The sequence below is a fragment of the Lepisma saccharinum genome, chromosome 13 (assembly GCF_977018435.1).
Source record: "Lepisma saccharinum chromosome 13, izLepSacc3.1, whole genome shotgun sequence".
Taxonomy (NCBI): domain Eukaryota; kingdom Metazoa; phylum Arthropoda; class Insecta; order Zygentoma; family Lepismatidae; genus Lepisma; species Lepisma saccharinum.
In genome coordinates, this window is record NC_139241.1 from 5230612 (window position 1) to 5257218 (window position 26607).

Consider the following 26607-nt stretch of genomic DNA (forward strand, 5'->3'; position numbering starts at 1 on the left):
CCAACTACGCCGTTGTTTTACAAGAAAATGATTTATGATGTTCAATTCTAGTACGATCCCTATTTTTTTCGATGAATTTAGGGGTGAAATGAGTGCTAATGGAACCTAACCTAACATGCCTAACCTAACCTCATGTGAATGGTTCGTGGGGCTACCCGTGGATGGTTTTTGGGGCTAACGTCAATGGTTTGTGGGGCTACCCGTGGATGGTTTTTGGGGCTAATGTCAATGGTTTGTGGGGCTACCCGTGGATGGCTTTTGGCGCTAACGAACAATTTTTGTACAATTTCCAGACGTGACCCCCGGTTTTTTACAACAGATTCATGATTAGGAGGCCAAAATTAGTTAGTATACCGAAAATTAACGAAATTGGAGACTTTCTCTATATTGTAAATTCTAGCCTCTTTCGCTATGCATATGAGTTAAGTAGCAATGATTTTTATTTGAAAACAAACGAGTTTAATGTGTCTCCGGCTTATACTACTGGTACCACACTTTACTATAGGTGAGACGGATTTCTTCAAATTTACAGGAGAAAGTACTTACTCAAATCATTGGCTAGAATTTACAATATAGAGAAAGTCTCCAATTTCGTTAATTTTCGGTATACTAACTAATTTTGGCCTCCTAATCATGAATCTGTTGTAAAAAACCGGGGGTTACGTCTGGAAATTGTACAAAAATTGACAAACCATTGAAGTTAGCCCCAAAAACCATCCACGGGTAGCCCCACGAACCATTCACACGAGGTTAGGTTAGGCATGTTAGGTTAGGTTCCATTAGCACTCATTTCACCCCTAAATTCATCGAAAAAAATAGGGATCGTACTAGAATTGAACATCATAAATCATTTTCTTGTAAAACAACGGCGTAGTTGGACACAATGACAGGAGATTACATTTTTGTTCGTAAAACTACGCATATACACCTATATATAAAAAAAATTCAATCGGCTTTTTTTCAAATTTTCAGACATGACCCCCGGTTTTTTTCAACAGATTCGTGATTAGGAGGTCAAAATTAGTTAGTATACCGAAAATTAACAAAATTGGAGACTTTCTCTATATTGTAAATTCGCTCCGCGGAAGATTTTTCAAGCTGGGGATCACTTTTTTCCCCATGAAAATAGCGTTATTTTTAACATAATAATAATTTATTGGTCGTTGCTAATGCGGCGCGCAAATTTTGACTCACGTTGTCTATCGTCTGCTGACCACAACACAATTTCTCACTGTTTTCCGCATTGACAGATGAAGATACAAAAAATGTGAAATAACTCCTACCTTGAAAGTCCTTGTTGTCCTTTTCCACAGAACACCAACCTCCACTCCCTTCCCATCATAAAAATTAGAAGTCGCAAATTATCCCATCCCACAAGTCATTTAGAAAAAACAACCGTCCCCTTTACGGCATGCAGTTGACAAAAAATATATATATATTTTCAATTTCTGAAGTCGCATAAATGAAATCGAATGTCTGAAATGTCCAATCCGCCAATATATCACACAAATAACATATCGCAATCGCAAATGTTCCTATTGCACAAGTCAATCATAAGAAGAAAAAGCAAAAAATCAGACGTGCGCCTGTGACATGAATGCATCATTCGCCATCATAAAGTTCTGAAAAACCTTTTTGACGTTACGCAAGGAATTTTAATTTAATAAAAAACGTAAGTTTCGTAGCACGTAGATCTAAAAAATTACTTTCCGCCCTATTTAGAACTAATTTTTGTAACGAAAATATTTGAAATGTGCGAAGAATCGAGGGTGTAGAAAAGGCTACCGGTACCCAAAAAATTTAGATTGGTTTAGAAATAAACCATAAAATCTAAATCTTCCAAAAAAAACATTTAAAAGTTATTGATTTTATTGTTTATTGATTTGGTTTATTTTACTTCGCTTTTCTGCCACTTTTGGCTAATTGCAAAGATGGGTATGAGTAATGATATGATGAAATTTATGAATTAACACTCACAAACAGCCATGCCCAGGCCGGGATTCGAACCCGGTACCCCTGGCGTGGTAATTGTTTACTATCCTTCGGACACCTATAACTTATGAGTTTCGTCAATTTTTGACATTCGTACTCCTTTACGCACAACTCTCTTGCAACCTTGAATATTGACGTCAGACGAGGAATGCCTACGTCGTTAGGTTAGGCCTGTTAGGTTAGGTTCCATTAGCATACATACAAAGAAAAAATAATATTTTCGCTAAGAGACGCGTTACCTTTGTATTGCCTAACATGAAAAAGGTCTCTCCTGTGACGTCAGAACACAATGTTGCTAGAGTGTTGTGCGATAAGTGACAGATATTCGGGTCGGAACCATCTTTCTTTCGAAATTGGTTAATGCTCTTCCTTTACACACAACCATCTTGCAACCTTGAATATTGACGTCAGACGAGTAATGCCTACGTGGTTAGGTTAGGCCTGTTGGGTTAGGTTCCATTAGCATAGATACAAAGAAAAATTATTATTTTCGCTAAGAGACGCGTTAGCTTGTATTGCCTAACATGAAAAAGATCTTTCCTGTTACGCCAGAACACAATGTTGCTACAGTGTTGTGCGATAAGTGACACCCATTCGGGTCGGAACCATCTTTCTTTCGTAATTCGTTAATTCTCTTCCTTGCAACCTTGAATATTGACGTCAGACGAGGAATGCCTACGTGGTTAGGTTAGGCCTGTTAGGTTAGGTTCCATTAGCATAAATACAAAGAAAAATTGTAAAAACAGCTTTCTCCTGTGACGTCGGAACACAATGTTGCTACAATGTTGTGCGATAAGTGACACCCATTCGGGAAAAATGGCTTGTTCCGAACTCGACAGGTGGTTCTAGTGAAAACACGGCGAGGCTGAAACACTGGCTACGGGGTTGTATCGTCTTAACACACGGAACATTCCACTCTCATGCAAAAAGCAAATGGCGTGAGCAGAAACAGCGTGTCGGACAGAGATTTTCATAGAAAACAACACGCATTTACATTAAAATGGATGAAATCTACATTCAGGAACTTCCAAAACGCTCAAGAAAATGATTTCCGTAAGTACTTTCTCCTGTAAATTTGAAGGAAATTGGAAGGAATCCGTTTTACCCATACAATAATGTTACCATTACCCCTATCTGCTTCAAGGAACATTCCGTGAATGGTTTTTGGGACTATCCATCCGGAATCGGTACGAAATTTAAACAAAAAAAAAAAATTTTCGTTTTAAATTTTTGACTCAAATTTACCACCGATTCCGGGCTCCGCCCCTGGGGTAATTGACCTACCGCCCCCAACCGCTAACGCGGCCCCGCCTCCGCTACGCTCCGGCTCTCAGGCTTTTTCTATAGACTCCCTGTTAAAGGCATGTTAGAAATTGGCCAGAGTCACCTGCCCCCAATTGAGCCCCAAACTTTTAAATTTGAAGAAATCCGTTTCCAGGATACGGAAAACTTACCTGAATTTCACAAAAAAACACTTTCCCGATGTTAGACAATACGGCATGAGTTTACAATACCGGACCACTCTCCAATTTCTATAAAATTTTGCCTACTTACTAATTTCGGTGTCCTGATGATGTATCTGTAGTTCATATTTGGCGGTCACTTGTTAAAATTGTACATTTACGTGTACAACTTGTAAAATAACCTTGCGATTTACCACGGTGATTGTCCATACACAGCAATTCGGAACCATCTTTCTTTTGCAATTAATTAGCTAATGGTCTTCCTTTACGCACAACAATCTTGTTGACGACAGACGAGGAATGCCTACGAGGTTAGGTTAGGCCTGTTAGGTTAGGTTCCATTAGCATAAATACAAAGAAAAATTAATATTTTAGCTAAGAGAACTATACCTTATCTTGACTGTTGATTTCTTCATGTTGGAAAAATGGCGTCTTCCGTGGAGCTATTGTTCTTATGGTAGGGTTACGTTACGTTAAGAAAACATAGTTTATTTCATTTTTTCTCGATTTCCATACTTGACCGCCAATTATTACATGCAGATTCGTGATTAGGAGTTCACAATTAGTGAGTAGGCAAAATTTCATAGAAATTGGAGAGTGGTCCGGTATTGTAAACTCGTTCCGACAATACTACAGGAACTTATTACGGTAAGTAGTTTCTTCTGTAGAAATGAAGAAATCTGTGCTTACAGATTGTGGCAACACTGTGTGATTGTGTTTTGTTCATGTTCATTAGGTATCCAGTGTTTCGAACTGTATGTGTTTGGAACAAAAGTTAGAAACATGACGTGTCACCGGGTGTGGAAGATCCAGTGGATTTTTTAATTTAAAATGAACACGGGATCGTGAAGAAAGGAGAGGAATGTCGAAAATGTGTCAGTGAATGTAAGCTATTCGTTAGAAGGAATGGGCTGTGGGTATATGCCTAATATGACGTGTCGTGGATGCGTGGTGAAATTCAGGTAAGTTTCCGTATCCTGGAAACGGATTTATTCAAATTTAAAAGTTTAGGGGCAGGTGACAATTTCTAACATGCCTTTAACAGGGACTCTATAGAGAAAGCTGGGGAGTCGGAGCGGAGCGGAGGCGGGGCCGCGTTAGCGGTTGGGGCAGTAGGTCAATTACCCCAGGGGGCAGAGCCCGGAATTGGTGGGAAATTTGGACTCAAAAATTTCAAACGAAAATATTTTTTTAGTTTAAATTTCCCACCGATTCCGGGACGGATAGCCCCAAAAACGGTAACACTTTACTATACCGGAGATGGATTTCTTGAAATTTACAATAGAAAGTACTTATGCAAATCATTTTTCTGTAGCGTTGTTGATGTTCGGTAATGTAGTTTTGATCCATTTTAATGCGAATGCATGTGGTTTTCTACGAAAATCTCTTTCCGACGCGCTATTGCTGCTGCCGCCATTTGCTTTGTGCCTGAGAGCACAATGTTCCATGTGTTTGATGACGTAAACGCCGTAGTCAGTGTTTCAACCCACGCCGTCGTTTCGCTTTTCTTTTTGCCGTTGTCCGTATATGATAAATTGAATGAAAGGAGTGCTAATGGAAACTAACCCAACAGGCCTAACCTAACCTAGTAGGCATACCTCGTCCCCTGTGATGGTTCGTGGGGTTATCGTGAATTTTTGAGCTAACGTCAATGGTTTAATAATTACTCTTTATGTCGAAAATTCAACTTTTTTCGTGAAAAAATTTCGTTGTTTTTTTATTTTTTTAAAAAAAATTAGGTATTTTTCGGTGAACAAGGTTGCAACACTGCATGCACACTCCAAATCGACAAAACACTGGCACAACGTGCGATGAACGGGTAAGGTATCGCCATATTGTGTGGAAATAAGGAAGAACAGTAAGTACTTTTAAATGTAAGAAATAGGCATTTTTTTCGTTAGAAATTCATTATTTCACCTAAATAAATGTTCCGGAATGCAGAATAATACGTTAGCAACGTAAAAAAGTGTGAAATAAATGATTGACAGGTGTCTCCCAAATAGTAAAGAGGATGAGCTTTGTTCACGGTTTTTTTTTGTGTTCCGAAGATTGAATCACTGCGTAACGAATGAAAATCGACAAAACACAAGCACGACGCGCGATTATGTGGGAAGGTGTACGTGCCATATTGTCTCAGGCAAGTGGAAAGACTACGAGAAAGAAGTACTTGTAATGTGAAAAATTGCAATTACTTTGATGAATAAAATGTCAATACACTTTAAGGAATGTTCCGCGAAGCAGATAGGTAAGTACGAATGTGAAAAATTGACTAAATGAAGAAGTTGTAGGTGTCCGAAGGGTAGTAAGTTTTTACCACGTCGTCTTGTAAAACAGCCGCGTGGTTGCTACGCTTTAACTTGTTAACCGAAAAATGATGGTTTTTAGGCTAACATTGTAGGCTAACATTGATCCACAAACCATTAGGTTAGGTTAGGCAAACAGAAAATTAAATTGAAAAAATAAACCTGCTCCCATGTCATCTGGTAATACTACCGCGTGGTTGCTACACTGACAGGGGGTTACATATTCGAACGCACGGAACATGTGATTCACGTAGTCGACGGTAATGGTGGCACGAGCTATCATGCAACGGATATAGGTAAGTACGAATGTGACTAAACAAAGAACTTACATGTGTTTGTGGAATAGTAAATGTTTACCAGGTATGGTTATGTCTTCTTCCAACACAGGGCAATTTGGGAGAAACAAGACTTAAAAGTATTGATCAAGTTGTAATCTGTGGTAATGATTATTGAGGATGTGTATTGAGTGATGATTTTTTTTTTTTTTGTCAGTGTTCAATGTCACCAAATGAGTATGTTTTCAGACATCAATTATCAATCTTAAATATCATCAAGTAATTTAAAATTTCTATCCTCCCTACAATTTTTCTTGACTTTTTCTGTTTGGAGTAAAATCGAGAAGTAGTTACCCAATTTCTGATTGTTTAATTCGGAATTAGTCATTGCACACAGGCTTTTCTTTTGCACGATTGGATTTCTAATTATGTTTGCTAATACAATTTAAAGTCTTATTGACTACTTACTGCACATTTTCTGGACAACTGTTTGCTTACTGTCGTCTCATATACGGAGAACTACCACTGCCATGTACTTAACGTGCATGGATTGTGATGGGTATTTAATTGCTAAACCCCTTCCTGGTACTATTATAGTATAAGGGAAACACCTATAAATCATATATTTCGCACTTTTTTACATTGCTAACATACTATTTTGGAATGCGGAATATTTCCTAAGGTGAAATAATGGATTTCTAACTAAGTTAATGTCTATTTCTTACATTTCAGAGTACTTACTGCTACTTGTTATTTCGATTCTGTAACACATTATGGCGGGCGATAGCGTACTGGTTCAGGGCACGTTGTGCGAGTGTTTTGTCGATTTATGCAGTGTTGCAACCTCGTTCACCGGAAAAGACCTACTTTCGTGCCTGGATTTAAAATTATGCTAATACGTCACAAACCATTGACGTTAGCCCCACAGGTACTAATCTGATATTCCCCGGACATATTTCTTCATTTTTACATAAGAAACTACTTACGGTAATAAGTTCCTGTAGCATTGTCTAACATCTGGAAGGTGTTTCATGTGATGTGGGAATGTTTCACAGCGGAAATTCAACCATTGACGCATAGCTCCACGAACCATTTACGGTAGGGTCACGTATAGGTTACATTAGTTAAAAATTGGTTTTGAAAAAAACATGCATAGCCCCACACACCATTCTCGCATAGCCCCACGAACCATTGACACATAGCCCCACGAACCATTTGCGAAAACATACTTTCTTCAGTTACAAAACTTTTTTTTAAAAAAAAAAAAAAAAAAATGCAATTACTTTGATCAGAAAAATGTGAATACACGTTAAGAATGTTCCGCGAAGCAGATAGGTAAGTACAAATGTGAAAAATTGACAAAACGAAGAAGTTATAGGTGTCCGGGGAATATCAGATTTTTACCGCCCCGCAAACCATTGAGTTAAGTTAGGTTAGGCAAGCATAGTTAAGAAAAATAAAAACAAAATTAAAAATACTCTACAAGTCATGTTCTAGTGAAAACACAGCGAGGCTGAAAAACTGACTATGGGGTTGGGTCATCTTAACACACGGAACATTGTACTCTCGTGCAGAAAGCAAATGGCGGCAGCAGAAACAGCGTGTCGGACAGAGATATTCGCAGAAAACGACATGTTTTCGCATTAAAATGGATCAAAACTACATTCACGAACTTCCACAATGCTACAGAAAATGATTTCCGTAAGTGCTTTCTCCTGTAAATCCGTTTCCCTTATACTATAATGTTACCCCCTTTCGTTGTTTAGTTAGGTGGGTTGGTTTTTGAACTCTTAGCATGTAAGTAGCAGCCCTTAACACCTGATCACGTAACATGTAGCCCTGAGCACAAAACCCCCTTGAAGCCTGACATGCAAAATCAGCAAGATTCATGTCCGAGTCAATCAGAAACCAAGAATACCTGCTCACGCTAGCTGCATTTTAAATCATAGTTCCTCTGATAACTAATATTTGATGCACATTTAACTGTGCTAATTAGTTTACACAACCTGTGAACTTGCTCCCACAATCGTTTCCAGTATTCTAATGCACATTGTAATTTTAAATCTAGAGAAAAATCATTAAACATTCAAAAGCATTACCATAGTAGTTGCTCCATTCTTTGACTTCATTTTTTAGATATTTTTTTTGGAGTGAATGAAGTGTCCCACATATTTGAATATCTATTTTCTATTGAAATAATTCAAAATTTTAAATAATAAAGATTTACATGAATAATATGAGCTGCGTAGCTTGTCCTGTGCTGTTTCCCAAAATTTTCTGTTGATTGCTCTTGCAGTTAATCATGTTTTTCATTATTTTCTCCTGGATTTTTGGTGATTACAAAAAATTTATTGTATGCATTACACATGATATTTGCTTTATCTCAATGCAATATTTTATAACTTTTATATTTTCTTAAGCATTTATTTGTCTTAATTATTGTCTAATATATGACTCATATAAATATAGATTAATGGCTCCAAATGTTTAATAATTTGTTTGCAATTCTTATTGGAGTATACACACCAAATCATCACAGCTCCCAATCTGCCCATCTCAGATTTTCATGAAATTTAGTTGGAAGCTAGAGAACATGAAGTAACTGACGTGTGTAAAATTTTACCCCTCACCAATACCAGTATTCATACAACAGGGTTATAAAAAATGTTAAATTTATGCCTTCAAGGTTAACAAGAACAATTCATAGCTTTTGTTCTAATTGTGGTACAACTTTCATGTTCAGCTTGTTTTGAAGCCAAGGGAGCGTAGTTTTGATAAAAGCAGCTGCCAGAAGCAGAATGGTTATTTGGTCTAGGAATTAAGTTGTGCACCTGGACAAGAGATGGTGTAACGAGCGTATCGTCCCACAGTTCTGTGTAGCCACACATGCGTTGAAAACTCCTGTCACCGCGCATCGTTCGTAGTATAGGGCAGTTGATTGACGCATCAACAACAGCATTTTGTGGTCAACTGAACATGGCGCAGTTTGTGCCAGATAAAGTGTTTTTGCGGGGTGTTCTGCTTCATTACTTTAACATGCAGAAAAGTGCTACCGAAAGTCATTATAGCTATTTTGGTGGAAGTGTATGGTGACCATGCGTTAGCTGAGCGAACGTGTCAGAAGTGATTTTCACGGTTTAGAAGTGGTGATTTGGCCCTGGAAGACCAAGAGCGACCTGGACAGCCAAAGAAATTTCAAGACGAAGAATTGAGAGCATTGCTCGATCAGGATTCGTGTCAAACGCAGGAAGAACTTGCAGAAGCATTAGGCGTTGATGAAACAGCAGTTTCCAAACGCCTCAAAGCCATGGGAATGATTCAAAAGATGTCACATTGGGTTTTACATGAATTGAAAGACAGAGACGTTGAAAGTCGAAAAACCATTTGTGAATTGCTGCTTCACAGACAGAAAAGAAAGGGGTTTTTTCATCGCATTGTTACTGGCGATGAGAAGTGGATCCATTACGAGAACCCGAAATGAGATATTCACTGTGCAAAGGTTATGCTGTGGGATGTGGTGGGATATGAAAGGTGTGGTGTACTATGAGCTGCTGCAACCGGGTGAAACTATTAATGGAGAACGTTATTGACGACAATTAATGTGTTTGAAGCAAGCCTGGCCAGGAAACGACCAGAATGGGAGAACAGACATGATAAATTTATTTTTCAACATGATAACGCTCGCCCACATGTTGCAAAAACAAGGGTCTCTGGAAATAGGATTTTTTGTAAATGTGATTGCTAGGGGCATGCATATTTCGTTTTTGACGAAAAAACTAAATTTGAAAAAAAACACATTGTAGTGTTAAATTTTCATGTTTTTGAAAGGTGTGAGGTGCATTTTGTGACCATATTTTGTCACGAAATAATGCGAAATGAACTGCAAAAAGCGAAATTAACTCTTAAACACAAAATTCAGGTTTTATTCACGGACGCAACACCTTCCGAGGTCTGAATTATCCTGAGAGTTATGCAATCCCCGGAAAATTGATTAATTCTGCTGTTAATATTGGAGAAGCAAAAATGGACTCCATTACACAGAAGTAAACTAAATACTCTGATAACTACATAAATGTGCTATTAGAAGTGAAATGTTAATTCTGTGGAATAAGTGTAGTTTTTAAATCAAATTTAGGATTATTTTCACAATTTTAAAACCAATATGTATTTTTATATACCACTTTTCATCCATTTTTTCACCACTATAACACCGATATTTTATTTTATTTACCGCTTTTGAACCCGAAATTGACTCAGTTTTTGTACCGAAAATTTGCCTTTTTATTTACCAAAAATATGTGCCTTTCCCCAAGAGTGTGATACTTGATAGAGAACCAACCATCACCACCAATTTTTTCAGCAGTGATCCACATTTGAAAATCACATGGCTGAAAACCTCTTATCCTATGAGGTTTAAGCTCTCTGATTAAGGAGATGAAGGATAATTTCCTCCAGATCCTTCTCTCAGGATCAGTTGCCGAGTACTATTGCCAACAGTACTTTCGGAGCCAGATCTGGCTCTTTCGTGCACTCGTTTCGCTGTGAACTGTGGCACGTGCTCCCTGCCTCACTATGATGCCATCACTGGCTCCAGCCCACATAGACCAACTTTTGCCATGAGTATACATTTTGCACATGTCATGATATTGTTTTATTGGCTGCCACACCCATCGTCTCCTTCCTAACCAGGTACTTTTATGTATTGCTGTGGCTGAGGTTTAGGTGACAATATTGATATCTTTGAATCCTTTATTTTTTCGATTTCATGTGACCATCAGTGGATTGTTGAGATGGGTGATGCCACCAGATCTAGACGGTAAAAACTAGGAATAAATTGCCATCACTTTAAAGTTAATCGTAATAGCAATGTACCTACTCCTCTGACAGCTATAATTACCCCAGGAGGCACTTTTACCAGCCTCCATTAATCTTGCTCCTTGAAAGTCAACTTTGGTTTAAACCAAGATTTAAACCAGGTGCTTTTCTAGAATAAACCATCTTTGTTTTTGTTTTTAATTAAAGGTATTCCTAATAGCAGATACTAGTTTATTTGTTTATGTAACTGAAAATTAGCCTAATTAAATTTTCAATAGTTGTCTATTTAAATTAACCTAATGAGAAATGAACTCATTTTGAACTCAACTTAAAGTTTTAGTTAACTAGTTTGGTATTGTACAGTAATATAAACTGCAACACCCAGAAGGAGTAATCGGAATCGGACGAAATGTGCACAGTGTGTAGAGGAGAGGTGCAGAAGGAAATGATTAGGTGTTCAAGGCCGTCATGCGTCATTTGCGCCTGCCACGCTGTCTGGTAAGTGGTCAGATAGGTGCAGAAGGTGCAGTGAAAGTGCATGGTCGTGAGTGTAGTGTGTTAAAATCGGTCAGCAATGCCACGTCGTCGAATACGGCAGCGATTCCAGCAGGTTTCCCAGTTCGATCGCGGCCGAATTGTTGCATACTGTGAATGTGGATTATCCTACCATGAGATCGGTGCCCGTGCAGGATGGAATGCATCCACAGTGATCCATGTATGGAACCAGTGGGTCCAGGAAGGCACTGTAGAGCGACGTAGAGGTTCACAACATCCGCGTCGGACGACGGAACGAGAGGACAGACGTCTGATACGCATGGCCCTTACAGACAGAACGGCCATGTCAATGAGGATTGCACATGAAGTACGGGATGTTTTACAATGTCCAGTGTCCCCACGAACCGTGCTTCATCGTTTGGCGAACCGGGGAATTTTTTTCCCATCGCCCACTGTTGCGGATTCCTCTGACGCTAGAGCATAGGCGTTTGCGTCTGAGATGGTGCCAAGACCGTCGTGCATGGATGATGGAGTGGAATGCTGTAGTGTTCTCTGATGAATCCCGCTTCTGTATACAATATCATGATGGACGTACACGCGTGTGGCGGCACCGTGGCATTTGGGGTTCATGATGCCTGCATCATGCATCATCACACAGGGCCTTCATTGGGTATCATGATATGGGGTGCCATCGCCATAGGTGTTCGTTCGCGTCTCGTACGCATTCAATTGACATTGAACAGCCAACGGTACATCACACAGGTTCTCACCCCTGTTGCTGTCCCATTAATCCATGCACTGCATAATGCCACTTTTCAACAGGATAACGCGCTCCCCCATGTTGCAAGGAATGTCCTCGCATTTATGGAAGCTAACCACGTGCCCCTGCTTCCTTGGCCAGCACGTTCGCCGGATATGTCGCCAATTGAACATGTCTGGTCCATGGTGGGTCGCCGGCTGGCCCAACTCAGGTTTCCGGCACGTAATGTTGAAGACCTCTGGCACCATGTGGAAGCCGCTTGGGATGCCATACCGCAAGCAGACATCGATAGACTCATTCTGTCCATGCCTCGCCGTGTTGCAGCAGTTATTGCTGCCCGTGGAGGCTGTACACGCTACTAGCTCCTTGGGGTTATGCAACCATGTTCTACGTGTCACACCACCGAGCTCTAACTGTAATCATTTTCTTATCTTATTATGAACTACATATTTGCCAAGTTTCGTGTTTCTATGTCATTTCCTTCTGGGTGTTGCAATTTTAATGGCGAGCAGTGTATGTCAATAACTTTTTTGTTCTTTCTTGTAATATTCAAAAGACATTTCTATATGATATCTCTACATTGTAGTTCCCAAAATAATATATTTTATGTATAATTTTTTCAGTAAATTAGAATTTTGAGCAAGATGTATGTATTTACCTCACAACTAGTCTAAATTAACTGTAACCAAATATTTTCAATTAAACTTTGTTTAAACCAATAAAACCTGGTTATTTTTTTTTTTTTTTTAAAGAAAGTTGTTTCCAACCCTGATTTAAGGTGAAATTTAGCTCTTTTATGCACATCAGGTTTGGCGACTGCCAGGATGGCCATAGAAGGAAAGGAGAAATGCATTACGCTTATAGAAGCATTATTTTATTCCTTCTCTTGGGGATATCAAACATCCGATGACGTAGAAACGTACATGGATGGAAAAGGGACATGTTGAACAATGTCTTAGGAAATGTCGAAATTTCCATCTGATTAGCCATAACTTAAAGCTGAAGTTGATTTCCCACAAGGAATACGTGGGATTCTGTAAATGTAACCATGTCTAGGTTAACTTTTAAAACTGCTTGCACTTGCAACATGGAGAGAAATTCATACTCTCTTGTATAGTCAAGGTTTTTTTTAGTAGCAATGCCCATTCTGACGATATTGAAATAAATACACAACTGGTAAAAATTGTCAATTTTTTCCTTAACAGAAATGAAAATATAATGTAGCACATGCTCCTGTTTTATATAATTAAATATTAATTGTATTTTTAATTTCAGAATGAACTGAACAAGGATAGATCTGAACTAACTGTGGAAGTAATTTTGTACAGTGATTTGTACTTGATGGATACTTGCATACATTGAAGATACTATAACGGGCAATTGTCTGAACAAAAATGGATGATTACCACAAACCTGATTCTGGTCAAAATGAAGCAGTTTGTTTGAATACAAGGCAAGTTATGGCTATTGTAATCAGATAGTTGATGAACTATTTTGAACAATGTTTCACTTCTCGCTCTACATTTTGGTAATTGTAACTAGTTTATGATTGCTGTTTCGAACAATATTGCACACTTCAATTCCTGAAGATGAGAGTGACATTAGCTTCTCAAAGCTCCGAATCCTATTTGAAAATAATGTAGTTGATACTTTAAGAAAACCATTTATCATAGCACTTATTGGTTTGCATCTGGTAATTGTAATTACGTAGTTGACTAATGCTATTGTGAGCAAATACAGGGTGTCCGGGCTCGAGGCATACAAAAATATATGCTCATAAAGAAATAACTATACATTGTATGTTGTTGGGTAAATATTCAATCGATAGAAAATCTCCCCGAGATTTGATCGTCACCATTTCATGGTCAGCATGCACACAAACGTTCAATGTGACGTGCTCTGGCAAGTCTAGCAGCATACGCCTGACAGTCAACATGTGGATGCCACAACGAAAGGTGCAGTATGTGCTATGGTTAGCAGAGTTAAAATCAGTAAGACGTGGTCAGCGGAGTGCAAGAAGAGAATGGAACGTGTACCCTCCCACACGTGTTTTCCAGCTTCTGAAATCACGCTTCCCATTTCTCGTAGAGTTTTGTCCCACTGATGATCTTACGTGTGTGAGGGTCCACGTTCCATTCTCTTCTTGCATGCCGCTGAACATGCGTTACTGATTTGAACTCTGTTAACCATAGCACACACTGCACCTTTCGTTGTGGCGTCCACATCTTGACTGCCAGGCGTACGCTGCTAGACTTGCGAGATCATGTCACATTGAACATTTGTGCGCATGCGCGATCTATACGACTTGCTGCTGACCATGAAATGGTGACGATCAAATCTCGGGAAGACTTTCTATCGATTGAACATTTACCCAACAACATAAAATGTGTAGTTCTTTCTTTATAAGCATATACTTGTGTGTACCTGTAGCCTGGACACACTGAATTTTATTAAATCATGTTTTGCAAATGAGCGCCATGTTTACATACTAGCAACCTAAGAGAGAGAGAGAGAGAATTTTTTACCCCATATTAATGCACATATTAGAGTGCTCACTTCTCAGTGTTCCTAGCATCAAAATCCCTTCGAGTGAACCCATTAATAAATTACTTTAGTGACTGCATTTATTGAACTGTTGACTTTCGATCTCGGAGCATAAGGTTGTATCTCATTTGGAGTATGTATACCATATATTCAATGTTGCCACTAACATTTATTAATATGCGTTACTTAGAATGTGAAATTTCACATTTAGTAACAAATTTAAGGACAATTCAATTGTAACGGGTATGACATTTAGACAAGAATCACAGTCATTGTTTAATTATTTTCTTACCACTTTCAAATATGTAACTCTATCAGTTTATGTAAGCTCATTTATCTTTATGAAAGCTATTTGATTTCAGAATATTCCTCCTCCCTCTCAATTTTCAGATACATTTTTTACAATTCTGACAGGTGTAATACTTCTGAGACTCAACTTTAATAACTTCCTCAGTCTTTCAGAATACTCTATGCCAATTTTATTTTCACAAAGCAAACTTTATTTGACATTTAGATGTTTTTAGTTTATAAACATACTTTTCTTATGAACAGTTTTCCTGTGACAGGTGTAACAAATTATGTGATGTATGTGAAACCATGCACATTATGAACTTTGAAGGAATATGAAACAATGCAAAGGCTATCAGAAGTTATTATTCCAGATGATATAGGATATTTCATGGTTTAAGATTTAGAAACAATAAATATGACAAGTTGAATTAATTTAGCTTTCTTCTGGTATAATCCTATATGAAAATAAAACTATATTAATTGGAAACACCACGCATAAAATTTCTCTTCATATGTAAAAACTACAAGGATTTAAACATGTAGGCCACATGTCACTAAGATTGAAACTCTTCACGATTATGTATGTGTATTAGTTGTGATGCCTTCCTGATGACAATGTTAAAGTGTTCACATGAGATGTCCTCTTTCTCTGGCCAATCCCAGTAACTTCCACTTGGGTGTGATTTCTCTTTTGTTCATTCCAGTCTCTAGCATAGTGGCAAAGTAATACTTGCTGATGGCTTGTTTTTTATTGTGGTTTGGATGTTTCACTGAGAATGACACAAACAGGAACATCTTCCAGTGTTGATTCATTATCTCTGCCATCATGTTGACTGGCAAATCTTAAACTTTGACTCATTCTAAGGCAGATATCACTGTTCTATCCACCAGGAGGTGGCTTTTGTCACAAAGCTTTGAAATCATGTTTCAAGAGCAACATTGGAATAAACAATGATTTCTTTCACCTGGTTTCTAACTTAGGCCTGCAGCTGTTAATTTGTTCCTCAGGGTATGAAAGGTGTTTTTATTCCTTAGGATTGTTTACACAATGGCAAAAGTCACTGACAGAATTTATCTCAACAGAACTGCCTTTTGAGGAGATTCATACCTTCTCTAAATTAGGAGACAGCTTTGAGTGACTGTATAATATTCTTTATGAACATCCAATTAGCAATTTTGTCATGGTTCAGCTTATCACTTACCACAACCATTGAATGCATGTCACAATGTAATCACGCACAAGAGGTAAATACAGTTACTTGTTTATGTCTCCAAGGAGCACTTTGAATCTCATCCTGAGACACTGCACTGAAATTTTCTGCAAAATCAACCTGCAGAATTGGGTATCAGGGGTGACCCTTTCCAAGGACACCCAAATGTCAGGCCTCCCCGATAGCACAATGCTGACATCATTGCCTTGTAATCATGGCATCCCAGGCATATATTGATTTGAATCCCACCCTGAACTGTAGGCCCAGTCCCAAATAGTACTTTTGTGCATAAACTGAACTTAAAACTCAAACACCAAAATGTGAATCTCCCTTGCACATAATACTCCCTGGACTGCATTTAGCTGACAATGGAGGCTCTGGGGTCTGGACTATCAGCCAGTATAATTCTCTGTGTGTGTCATGTGTTGTTCCTACATGTTTATGACTGTCCATTTATCCATTCATCCTTATCTTCACACTTAGCCAAAAGTGGCAGAAAAGCAAATAAAGTAAATCAAATCAATCAATCGGAGAAGATAATTATTCACAAATTTTCCCATCAGGATAGATATTTAGCCTGGACCTTAGTTAGCACTTTGATTAAGGTGCAATTAATGGAATTTTAGAGATGTCACTTAGCATTTGCCATGTTGAGGAGTTTTGTAACCTTACTTTCACAAAGCTTCTCTTTTATACAATGAAGTATATTGCCAATAAGAAAGGATATGCATTTTTTTGTGGTGGGTTTGACATGAAACAATAAAATTTTAATTTGTATACATTACATTTATGTTTCATTGTGTTAAAGTGTCAAACGAACCTTTCTGGAGCTGTAAGGAGCTCACACTTGTGGAAAACCGACAGATAAATAACAAATACACAAGTGTTGCCAACTTGCAAATTTAAAACATTAATGGATCAGATTATATGCATTTTTACAATATCTAAAAGCCATAAAACTAATGTTTTTATTAATAATTCCAAGTTCATTAATAATTCCAAGTTCTGCATAGTTTTCCGTTTATTTTGATGTGTAATAAGTGATACATTGAATAAAAGTAAAATTAACCTTGTTTGTCCACTTCCACACAGAATGACTCTTAATTAAAATTCTAAATACATTTTGTGATAGTATTATTATTTCATCCATAACTATCCATGTTAAACACATACAATAATGTGGACTCCTTAAGTAGGAAGAAAAATCATATGAATATGTTTTTCAAACTCCCTCAGTGTAATACCCTGCAGCATGATTGATGTAAGAAATTAATTCCATTATTTAAATATGTTAGAAATTGCATTGTGTGTATAGAATATACTTGAGAAATGATATCTATTTATAATTTGTATACAGATATTCATGTGAAAATATGAACACTTAACTTTGTGTTCTACAGGTAGAGTGGCCAAGATAAAAGAGGCCCCATGTTATACGTGATATAAAAAGAACATTAAGCAAGTAAGAGCTGCATTTAAGTTACAAGAATTTTTTTTCACATGTTGTGTGATGACGTGTTGTTATTTCTTACCTCTAGGGTGGCGCTCGAGCGGGGTCACATGATGTCGAGCAGTGATTGAGTGATCAGTGCTGCGTTGTCAGTAGTCTGTTTGAAGCGTGTTGTGAAGTGCTGCAGAATGCCTTTGTCAATCGAACAAAGAGTGTTCATTGTTGAAATGTACTTCGGATGTAAATCGTTTAGAACTGTAAATGAAAGGTTCACGATAAAATATCCAGAGACAGCTGGTCCTGCAAAAAGTGTTGTGCAGAAGTTGATCACGAAATTTAGAGCAACAGGTTCAGTCACTAACGCCAAACGTAACCGTGTAATGACAGTTTGTTCGCCAGACAATACTGAACGTGTTCATGAGGCTATGGTAAGGAGTCCACGAAAATCAACTAGACGTCTCTCCTCCCAACTAAACATCAATCGAACGTCATGCCAGAACATGTTGGAGCAGTTACATATGCGACCAAAGTAAGAGTGATGCAAGCATTAAAACCTACGGATTATGGACAACGACAACACTATTGCGAATGGTTACTCACGAATGTTGCTGATGGTTATCTGGATCCTCATCTTTACTTCCACTCAGACGAAGCATGGTTTCACCAATGCGATTCCGGAAATCACACCAAATAAATTGGCAAAGTTTCCAGGAACATGTTGAGACGTGCTGAGTTGTGTATCGAGGTTCATGTTGAACATTTTCAGCACCTCTTTTGAACTATTGACCTATTGAATGTTCAGTACATTGTTTTTCATAATAAGACTTTCCTACTCTGTATTCTGTATATACAATAAATGAGTGAATTGTCTGTATGTTGTTTATAAGACATGGTACCTCTTTTAGTTTGGCCACCTTGTATATTTAAGTGCAAACTTATACTGGCTCTTCTTTTCATACTACTTAACCTCATTTTCTTGACATTATGCTTGTATTCCTAAATATTCCCACTAACTTCAAGAGTAAATATTTTCTTACTTTCATTGATAACCTTTATTTTTTTTTAATGATTATATTTTCATGTCTGATAATTTCAGTGAACGTATATCAACTGGCAACACAGAAATGGTATGTGAGAGGGAAGTCTATTTCACCACTTCACAGCAAAATCATATTGAGAAGTTCAACTCTATGTCAGACTTCCCAAATGCCAGTTCTTCCTTGAAAGCAGAATATACAGACTATCACAAAGCATCAGTGCACAACTATGGCATTCGTGAAGTGGACGACATTTTTAAGAATGAAGTGGATAAAGTTGATCCTTTGATTTTACCAGATACAAAACCTGCTTCAATTAGAAACGTAAATATGTTAGAACAATTAGTTGTCTGCAAATCAGAAACCAAGGAAGGGGAAAACACATTCAATTTGGAAAAAATTAAATTTGAATTAGAAGAGAAGAAAGTGTCGTTTATGAAACGAGAATATTTAAAGGAGGAGGAAGATGTGAAATCTCATGATGAGGAAAACCCAACTATTAAAACTGAAGAAAGAAATGAGATAAATCTGACAGACATGGATTTGAACTACTCAGTAAAAGATGAAGACACTAATTCCAGGTGAGAACAATATCTACATTACAATGTGCTATGTTACAGTTGAGTTTTTTTTTTTTTTACTTTTAACCACTGTTTTATATGTATGTTCGGAAGATTGATTCTGTCTCCATTCTCAAAGAGGTGTGCTACTTTCTAATTTGTTAGTAGCCCTCAGACATGTGATATTCTTGGTGCAGGCATCAATATAACCGAATATATAAATATATGATATAAATCTACTGCGTAGGAGGATTATTTTTTGCTGGCTGAGGCTCCAGCTTGTGTGGTGGTCATGTCAAGATCTATTTTTAAGTATGAAATATAAACACTAACATCTACATCACTTTACAAAGACATTACCAACCCTCGTTTGGCCAGTCAGCATACAAAGGAGGAACAGCATAGTACATGTACTAGGAGAACTGTCCACAACCATTGAGGGACTCACCATTGCACATAGGCAGCACTGAAAAAGATTGAACATAATTTTCAACTTGATTACTACCAGTAACATCTGCTAATTTTTCTGACATTGTGGAAATTGAGCTGCAGCAAATATAATCCTCCCTAGCATTTTACACTTACATGACCACCAAAGTGGAGTGTCGACCATCGAAAAATAATCCTCCCATGCAGTAGATTTATATCATATATATTCGGTCATCAATGCCTGCTCCAAGCATATCACATGTCCGCAGACTACTAACAAATGATTAATTATAGAATAGCACAGTACCTTGAGGATGGAGACAGAATCAATCTCCGAAACGTAGGTATGTACAAATATGCGAATTTCAGACAGTGGTTAATTGTATAAAAGCTGAACATGAAATAATCACTACTCATTAGCTACAAAGAAGTACTTTGTCACTGTCAATAGGCCTTGAGGTTATTTCAGAATTCTCTGATATATTTAAGTCATAAAGTTGTAGTGTAGTTGTAGCGTCATAAAGTGGACTTAAAACACCGAATCAATCAATCAGTTAAGTAATAATGGCAAAAAAATGTTGAAGAGAAGAACTGAAATTTTGTATTTACTCTTATCTTCACTTCAACATGAGACCTTTTGGTTACAGACAAGATATCTACTTGGTATTGGTAGTTGGTATTGAAGTTCCCTTAATTGTTTTTCATGACCTGTCTTATGATTCACTTCACTTGTTCACTGTTGGAATGCCCTCTCATTGGGGTGTTACAGCTCTGGTATAATTTTTACTAACATCTGTTGAGTCTGCCAATGAGATGTCATTAAATATTGCAGGTAGAACTATTTCCATCATGAACATGAACCAGGCAATAGCTATTTGTTGTATTCATCATGTTTGGTTGAAAATGTCGTGCCGTTTGTAGGCAGCTGAAAGTAAAAAGTTAAAGCTGTCTTAACCTTTTGGATCCCAAGCGTCTCGATCGAGATACTGAAAAAATGTAACCCTCAGGGTCCCAAGCATCTCGATCGAGACACTGTGTCAAGGTCGTAGTTTTTACGTTATAACTTTTCTATTTTTGGCTAGAATTTCGATTTTTTATATATATTGTTCCTAACACATGTAAAGTAAAGTAAAGTAAAGTATTCCCCTGTGCATAGCACCATGCCATGAAGGCATATAGGGGGTGTGGGGTAACGCCCCACACTTTCTTGATCCGGTCGTGAGTGGGGGTGATGTGATCAGCATCACGCCCCTGACCGCCTTTACCCCCCAGGGTTTCCCCCAGGTACCCATGTTATTCGACGCTGGGTGGGTGCCGTGGCCGCTTCCATCGTTAGAAAAGTTCCCGGATTTGAACCGGCCGGGGATCGAACCCGGGACCTTGAGCATGGTAGTCAGACGCGTTACCGACTGAGCCACCGCGGCCACCTAACACATGTATTTAACAGAAATGTTTTTTTGCAATTTTTTTTTGTCTTCAAGAAAATGGAGGGGGAAAGGCGGGAAAAGAAACTTCTCTTTTGCGTCTCTTTTCAAGGTCAAATTTTTGCTGACAAAGGAAGACCGGCTTTGTTGTTCTAAAGCAATGCTTTTCACTCCCTCCTGCTAAGTGCATTCGAAGGAAGCTTGTTTATCAGTATCCGATGTCAAAATGAAAGTTTTCCATGAGGGTTTAAGCAGGGGGTGGGGAAAGGGGGAAGACTTGTTGCTGAATCTGCGTTGTGAGAATGGAATTTCGAAGCGTGCTGAAGGAAACCTTTGTTTTTTTTAGCACAAGTTGCGACAGGGGTTACCCTGCATTGTCTAAAAATTGAATTTCCAGCAGCTGTAAGAATCAGTGCTCATTTTTCACTGCGTTCTAGCTTTTCGTCCGTGAATGTTGTGCATAGGTGTCGTTTTGTGCCCAAGTGTTAGGACATTTTTTGGGTGAAGTGACAATTTTTTAAAATAATTTTTGGGGTTTTCTCCCTTCCCACTCCATATATACACCACATTTGCATAAATTTTGCATTTTGTGCATTTTTGACTTTTTTTTTCGGGTGGTGGTGGCAGGGGGAAACACCATTTTTTTAAAGAAAAGTATTTTTGAGGGGATTTCCCCCCTTTCCCCCTCCATATTACGCCGAATGTGCATAAATTATATACCGTCTGAATCTGTGATTCATTCTGCGTACAACAGTATATCTTTCATATCTCTAGGGCATTTAGTTTCTGAGCTATAGTCATTTCAAGGTATCGCTGCATTTTGAAGCTTGAATCAGTGGCCATTCCTTTTGGGGGTACAACTCAAGTTACATTGGTCATACGACAATGATGCAAATATTTTTCTGTTTCTTACATGCCAGCGATAATTTCTATGTGGATTTTGAACTTTTCATATCCTTTTTTTCGGGCGGGCAGGGGGGGGGGGGGGCGAAACCCCATTTTTAAAAAAAAGTATTTTCAGGGGATTTCCCCCCTTTCCCCCTCCATATATATGCTGAATGTGCATACATTATATATCGTCTAAATCTGTGATTCATTCTGCGTACAACGGTATATCTTTCATATCTCTAGGGCATTTAGTTTCTGAGCTATAGTCATTTCAAGGTTCCGCTGCATTTTGAAGCTTGAATGAGTGGCGTCCCGACCATTCCTTTTTGGGGTACAACTGAAGTTACATTGGTCATATGATAATAATGCAAATATTTTTGTGTTCCTTACATGTCAGCGATCATTTCCATGTGCATGTCGACACTGTCATGTACTTTTTTCTTGGGGGGGGGGGGTAGGGGAACCAATTTTTTTTTTCCGAAATTTTGGAATTTTGAGAGTTAGCCCCCTCCCCCCACGACATATACACCGAATTTGCATAAATTTCATATAGTCTGAATCTCTGGTTCATTCCGCGTACAACGGTATATCACTCATCTCTCTAGGGCAATTAGTCTCCGATCTACACTCATTTAATTGAATTTCTGCATTTTGCTCAAAATCTGCTCGGGCACCAAGGGGGTTACATGTGAAAATGGCCTTGGGACTCAAAAGGTTAAAATGAACCCCTTCTGAAAGAGTAAAATAGCAACAAACAGTACCCTTCACCAGTGATGAAAGACTCCAGTAATTACATGATTTGTAAACACTACCCAATAAAGTAGACGGTGTAGGTGGGTGGCTAGTGTTGTGAATTCATTAACTGAATGGTGATGTTTAGTGCCCTTTGAATGAAAAATGTTTTTTTTTTTTTACTTGCCAAGACTAACTCCAGCATGTGTGTGTTCAAACTTGCACTGTTAAAAGTAAGTTTTTTTACTTTATATAATTGTTCATATTGTTGAAAAGCTAATATAGGAGTTGGATCTGGTTTTCTTTTCTTTCTTTATTTTTTTTTGTTATTCATTGATTTAACATCATGTATTTGCAACACAGCTAACATTTCTTAGAGAAAAAACTACTTTTTAGAATATTTTTTGGTGTCAACATATTGCAAACTGAGTTCTCATAGAAGAAAGCAAGTATCATATTAATTACAGTGTACATTTTTTATGTGTATGAAAAGTGGTAAAATGTAGTTTCTAGAAAGTGTACCAAAATCTATTTTTTACAGTATAATGTAGTATTTGAGATGTTATGTGGACAAAAATTTTTGAACACATGACTCTGTAGTTAGGTTTGGAAAATTAATAGTTTTATATATAAGTAAAGACAATACATTAATTATTCTGCATCCCAAAAACATAAGAGAAAAGCAGTAAAGTTCTACAAGAGATTCTAGCTTCTGTCTTTAGAAAACTGAACCAGTCACATATCACTTCCCATTGTCATAGCAGGATAGGTTGAGTTGTAAGTTTTTCTAAATGTTTGTTAGCATTCTTGGTTGATTTGGTTTACTTTACTTTCCTTTTCTGCCATTTGTGGGTAATCGCGAAGATGGGGATGAATGGTGATGTGATAAAACTGATGAATGGACACTCACAAGCATCCATGGCCAGGCCGGGATTCAAATCCATGACTCCTAGCATCATAGTACAGTCTGCTAAACACACTGTCATGGAAGCCAGTATGGAAGCTTGATTAATCTACCTGATCTTTGTCACTAATTTATTTTACAAGTAGTATTAGCCTGTGAAGCCCCGCAATACAGAAGTAGACTTATTTGGTAGCTTATTCTTGCCATCTCATGTGTTATAAGGGTGATGTGTCACTGTTAACATGGCTATGACACATTTACATTTTAGACATACCATACTATATATAGGAAGCTTAGTACTGCAAAATTTAATGCAAAATACATTTATTACCATCTCTCTAACCAACATAGGCTAACATAAACCCAAAACAAATTTACAAAATATAATTATTATTTCCTCATTACAGCCACAGAGAAGCATGTACCCCTGCTACCTACCCATCATTCACAATTCAACTACCTTCTTAAGTGGACCTGTACGCTTATGAATGCATGCCAATTGTAAAATTCTTAAATAGGGTATCTACTGATTTCTGGTCAGTGATAATTCTTGTTCAAGAGATATGCATCGACAACATTTGCATACATGGTTCATGGTCACATGAAATAAGTTTCTTTGTTGGGGGAAGCTGTTATCTGTTGATTATTCAGATTTCAAAATGATACTCTTAAGATACACCATGGCATCCAGTGGTCTAGTAGGTAGGGTGTCTGACTGCCATGCGGAAGACCCGGCTTCAATTCTGATTGTAAGTGATCAATGCTTGGAATTTTTCTGGCCCTGTCCCTGCATAAAGCTGCCCTTGGACTCACCCAGCCTCAAGTCAGTGGGTTACTAGGGACAACCTTGTGGGCTAAAGATTGCTGTAGCATGGTGCTGATCACATCACCTCAAAAAATGGCCAAGATCGAAAAAATGTGCGGCCCTACCCCTACGTTCCCTAAATGTTCCTTCATGGTATGGTGCTACATACATGGGGGAAAAATACCTTTACCTATTCACTCATATGAAATGTGTAATAGACAATAATTGAACAGCAAGTCCAAAGAATGGCTTGTTTTGAAATTCGAAAATGAGGGGGGTGATATTTCCTGAGAATATAGAAGTGGAATTTATCAATTCGTTATTTTTTTTTATTTACTGAGTAAAGTTACAGAAATCCTGCAAACAGAATGGTGCTCCTTCAGTAATAGATTCATTACAGAACATGGCACAGTGGTAGCATCGTTGCCTTATCGTGAAGGTGTCCTGGGTTCGATACCAGGTGAAGGCACTTTAAACTGTAGGTCCAGTCCCGATTAGCCTTAGAGTGCATAAAGTGGACTTAAACACCAACTCAAACAATGAATCAAAGAACATATAGGAATAAGAGATAAATAGTGATGAAGGAATAAATAAAATTATGAAGATTGAAGTAAGGAAGAGAAAAGTGAAAATCGAGAGATAATACCATGCAGAATACAGAAGGATGAAGCATAAAAGTTAAGGACATGGAGCAAAAGAAAAAAATGTGAATCAGAAGACAACTATTATCATGGGCACATTTAGAATTTTTCCAGAGAGTGGCATGTCAAGAAGATGTTGACTTTGACAACAATGTGCACATTTTGCAGTGTGTTAAGTGAGTAACAAAACAATTTCATCCATGTAGTATTCAATTTTAAAAATATTTTAAACACTGGTAAAAAAATCCATGGCTAGCTGTTATAAAAGTAACCAACAGGTATTCATCACGATATGTTTCTTTGTTAATTCAGTATACATATTAAGCCACTAAACAGATTTTTATGCACAATAAACAATGGCATGTTGAATAAAAAGGCATAGTTACAAAACATGCAAATAACCACAAATTATCAAACATTAAGTATCAAAATGTGTTTAAAACAAGTCTGAAAAAAACAACATGTCTAAAACACTTTGTTTTAAATGTTTTAGAAATTTGTGAAAAACAAAGCTATGCATTTTAAATGTTTAAAACAAGTTGCTTAATACATTTTAAGTAAGACTTGAAGCTTATGAATGATGAAGCCAGATGGATCCTTGGGATACAGTGAATACTGTGTTACCTGCCTGGCCTCCACACTTTACCTCCGCACTCGAGGTTCGGAGCATTTCGTACTCTACTTTGATTTGTCTAGGGGTATCTATCTTTCTTTGTACGACAATGCACGTGGGTTGCAACGAGTCAACATAATTATATAATTAACTACAAATTCCAAGGGACAACTCATAACCTTTAGGAAACCTTTTTGATCAGGGGGATAAATTACCTTGTCCAGCAACTATGAAATTAAAAACAGAAATTTTGTGTATTTTCTAAAGTTTAATTAATGTAAATTTAAATATATAAAAGTCGTATCCGAACGTTCATTTGTCTAACTATCGGACCAAAACTCTAATTTTGATGTTTGAAATCTCTATTGTTTGTACTACCTGGGTGCTTTACATTTCATGAATTACATCGGGAATACGCTTGTCGCAAGGTAGACTCGCGTTACTCCAAGAAACATCTTAACAGGCTCGAGGTCACCTGACATGTACATTTCTCAACACTCCACGGTGATAAGGCACTAGGCTGCCCAGTGCACCATAACTACTTCAAAATAACATCCAGTACAAACTACTTTTTACCTGTAAATTGGACACCAAGGCACTAGCTTGCCCGTCAGTCCAATCTCTTACAGCATCCGTTGCGGGGAGATAGTGTTCTCCGATCCGAGCTGACCGAAGTGAAACAGCCTCTCCCTTCCAAGTCACATTCCCAACAGCCTACCTCCCCCACTCTCATCTGGGAGTTTATATATGTTTGGTTGGGGTCTGTTGCCATCTGCCCTTCTCTCAAAAGTTTTGATTTTAACAGCTAAAAACGCCCACCTATTTCTGAACGTTCGAGACACTAAGAAGAACGGAGAGCTACATGGTTTCTATACATGGAATATACGAACCTTAAAAAATGCATAATAAATAGATTTACACTAATCACACATACGTATTTTATACACTTAATTACCTAGTTGATTAACATAGTAT

The 26607-nt window shown here is 37.8% G+C and overlaps 1 protein-coding gene across 3 annotated transcripts in view; it reads left to right on the forward strand.

Moving 5' to 3' along the window:
- Nucleotides 1–1592: 1592 nt before the first annotated feature.
- LOC145996859 (uncharacterized) overlaps nucleotides 1593–26607 on the forward strand; it is a 111858-nt gene continuing 86843 nt past the window's right edge. The window contains exons 1-3 of one of the 3 annotated variants that reach the window (XM_083133394.1): nucleotides 1593–1672; nucleotides 13379–13556; nucleotides 18696–19217. In XM_083133394.1, coding sequence (XP_082989520.1) covers nucleotides 13498–13556; nucleotides 18696–19217 — 581 coding nt within the window. In that variant the 5' untranslated portion in view covers nucleotides 1593–1672; nucleotides 13379–13497. Of the gene's footprint in view, nucleotides 1673–4358; nucleotides 4418–6023; nucleotides 6055–13378; nucleotides 13557–18695; nucleotides 19218–26607 lie in introns of those variants that run through there. The other 2 variants (XM_083133396.1, XM_083133395.1) reach the window with 2 other exon arrangements.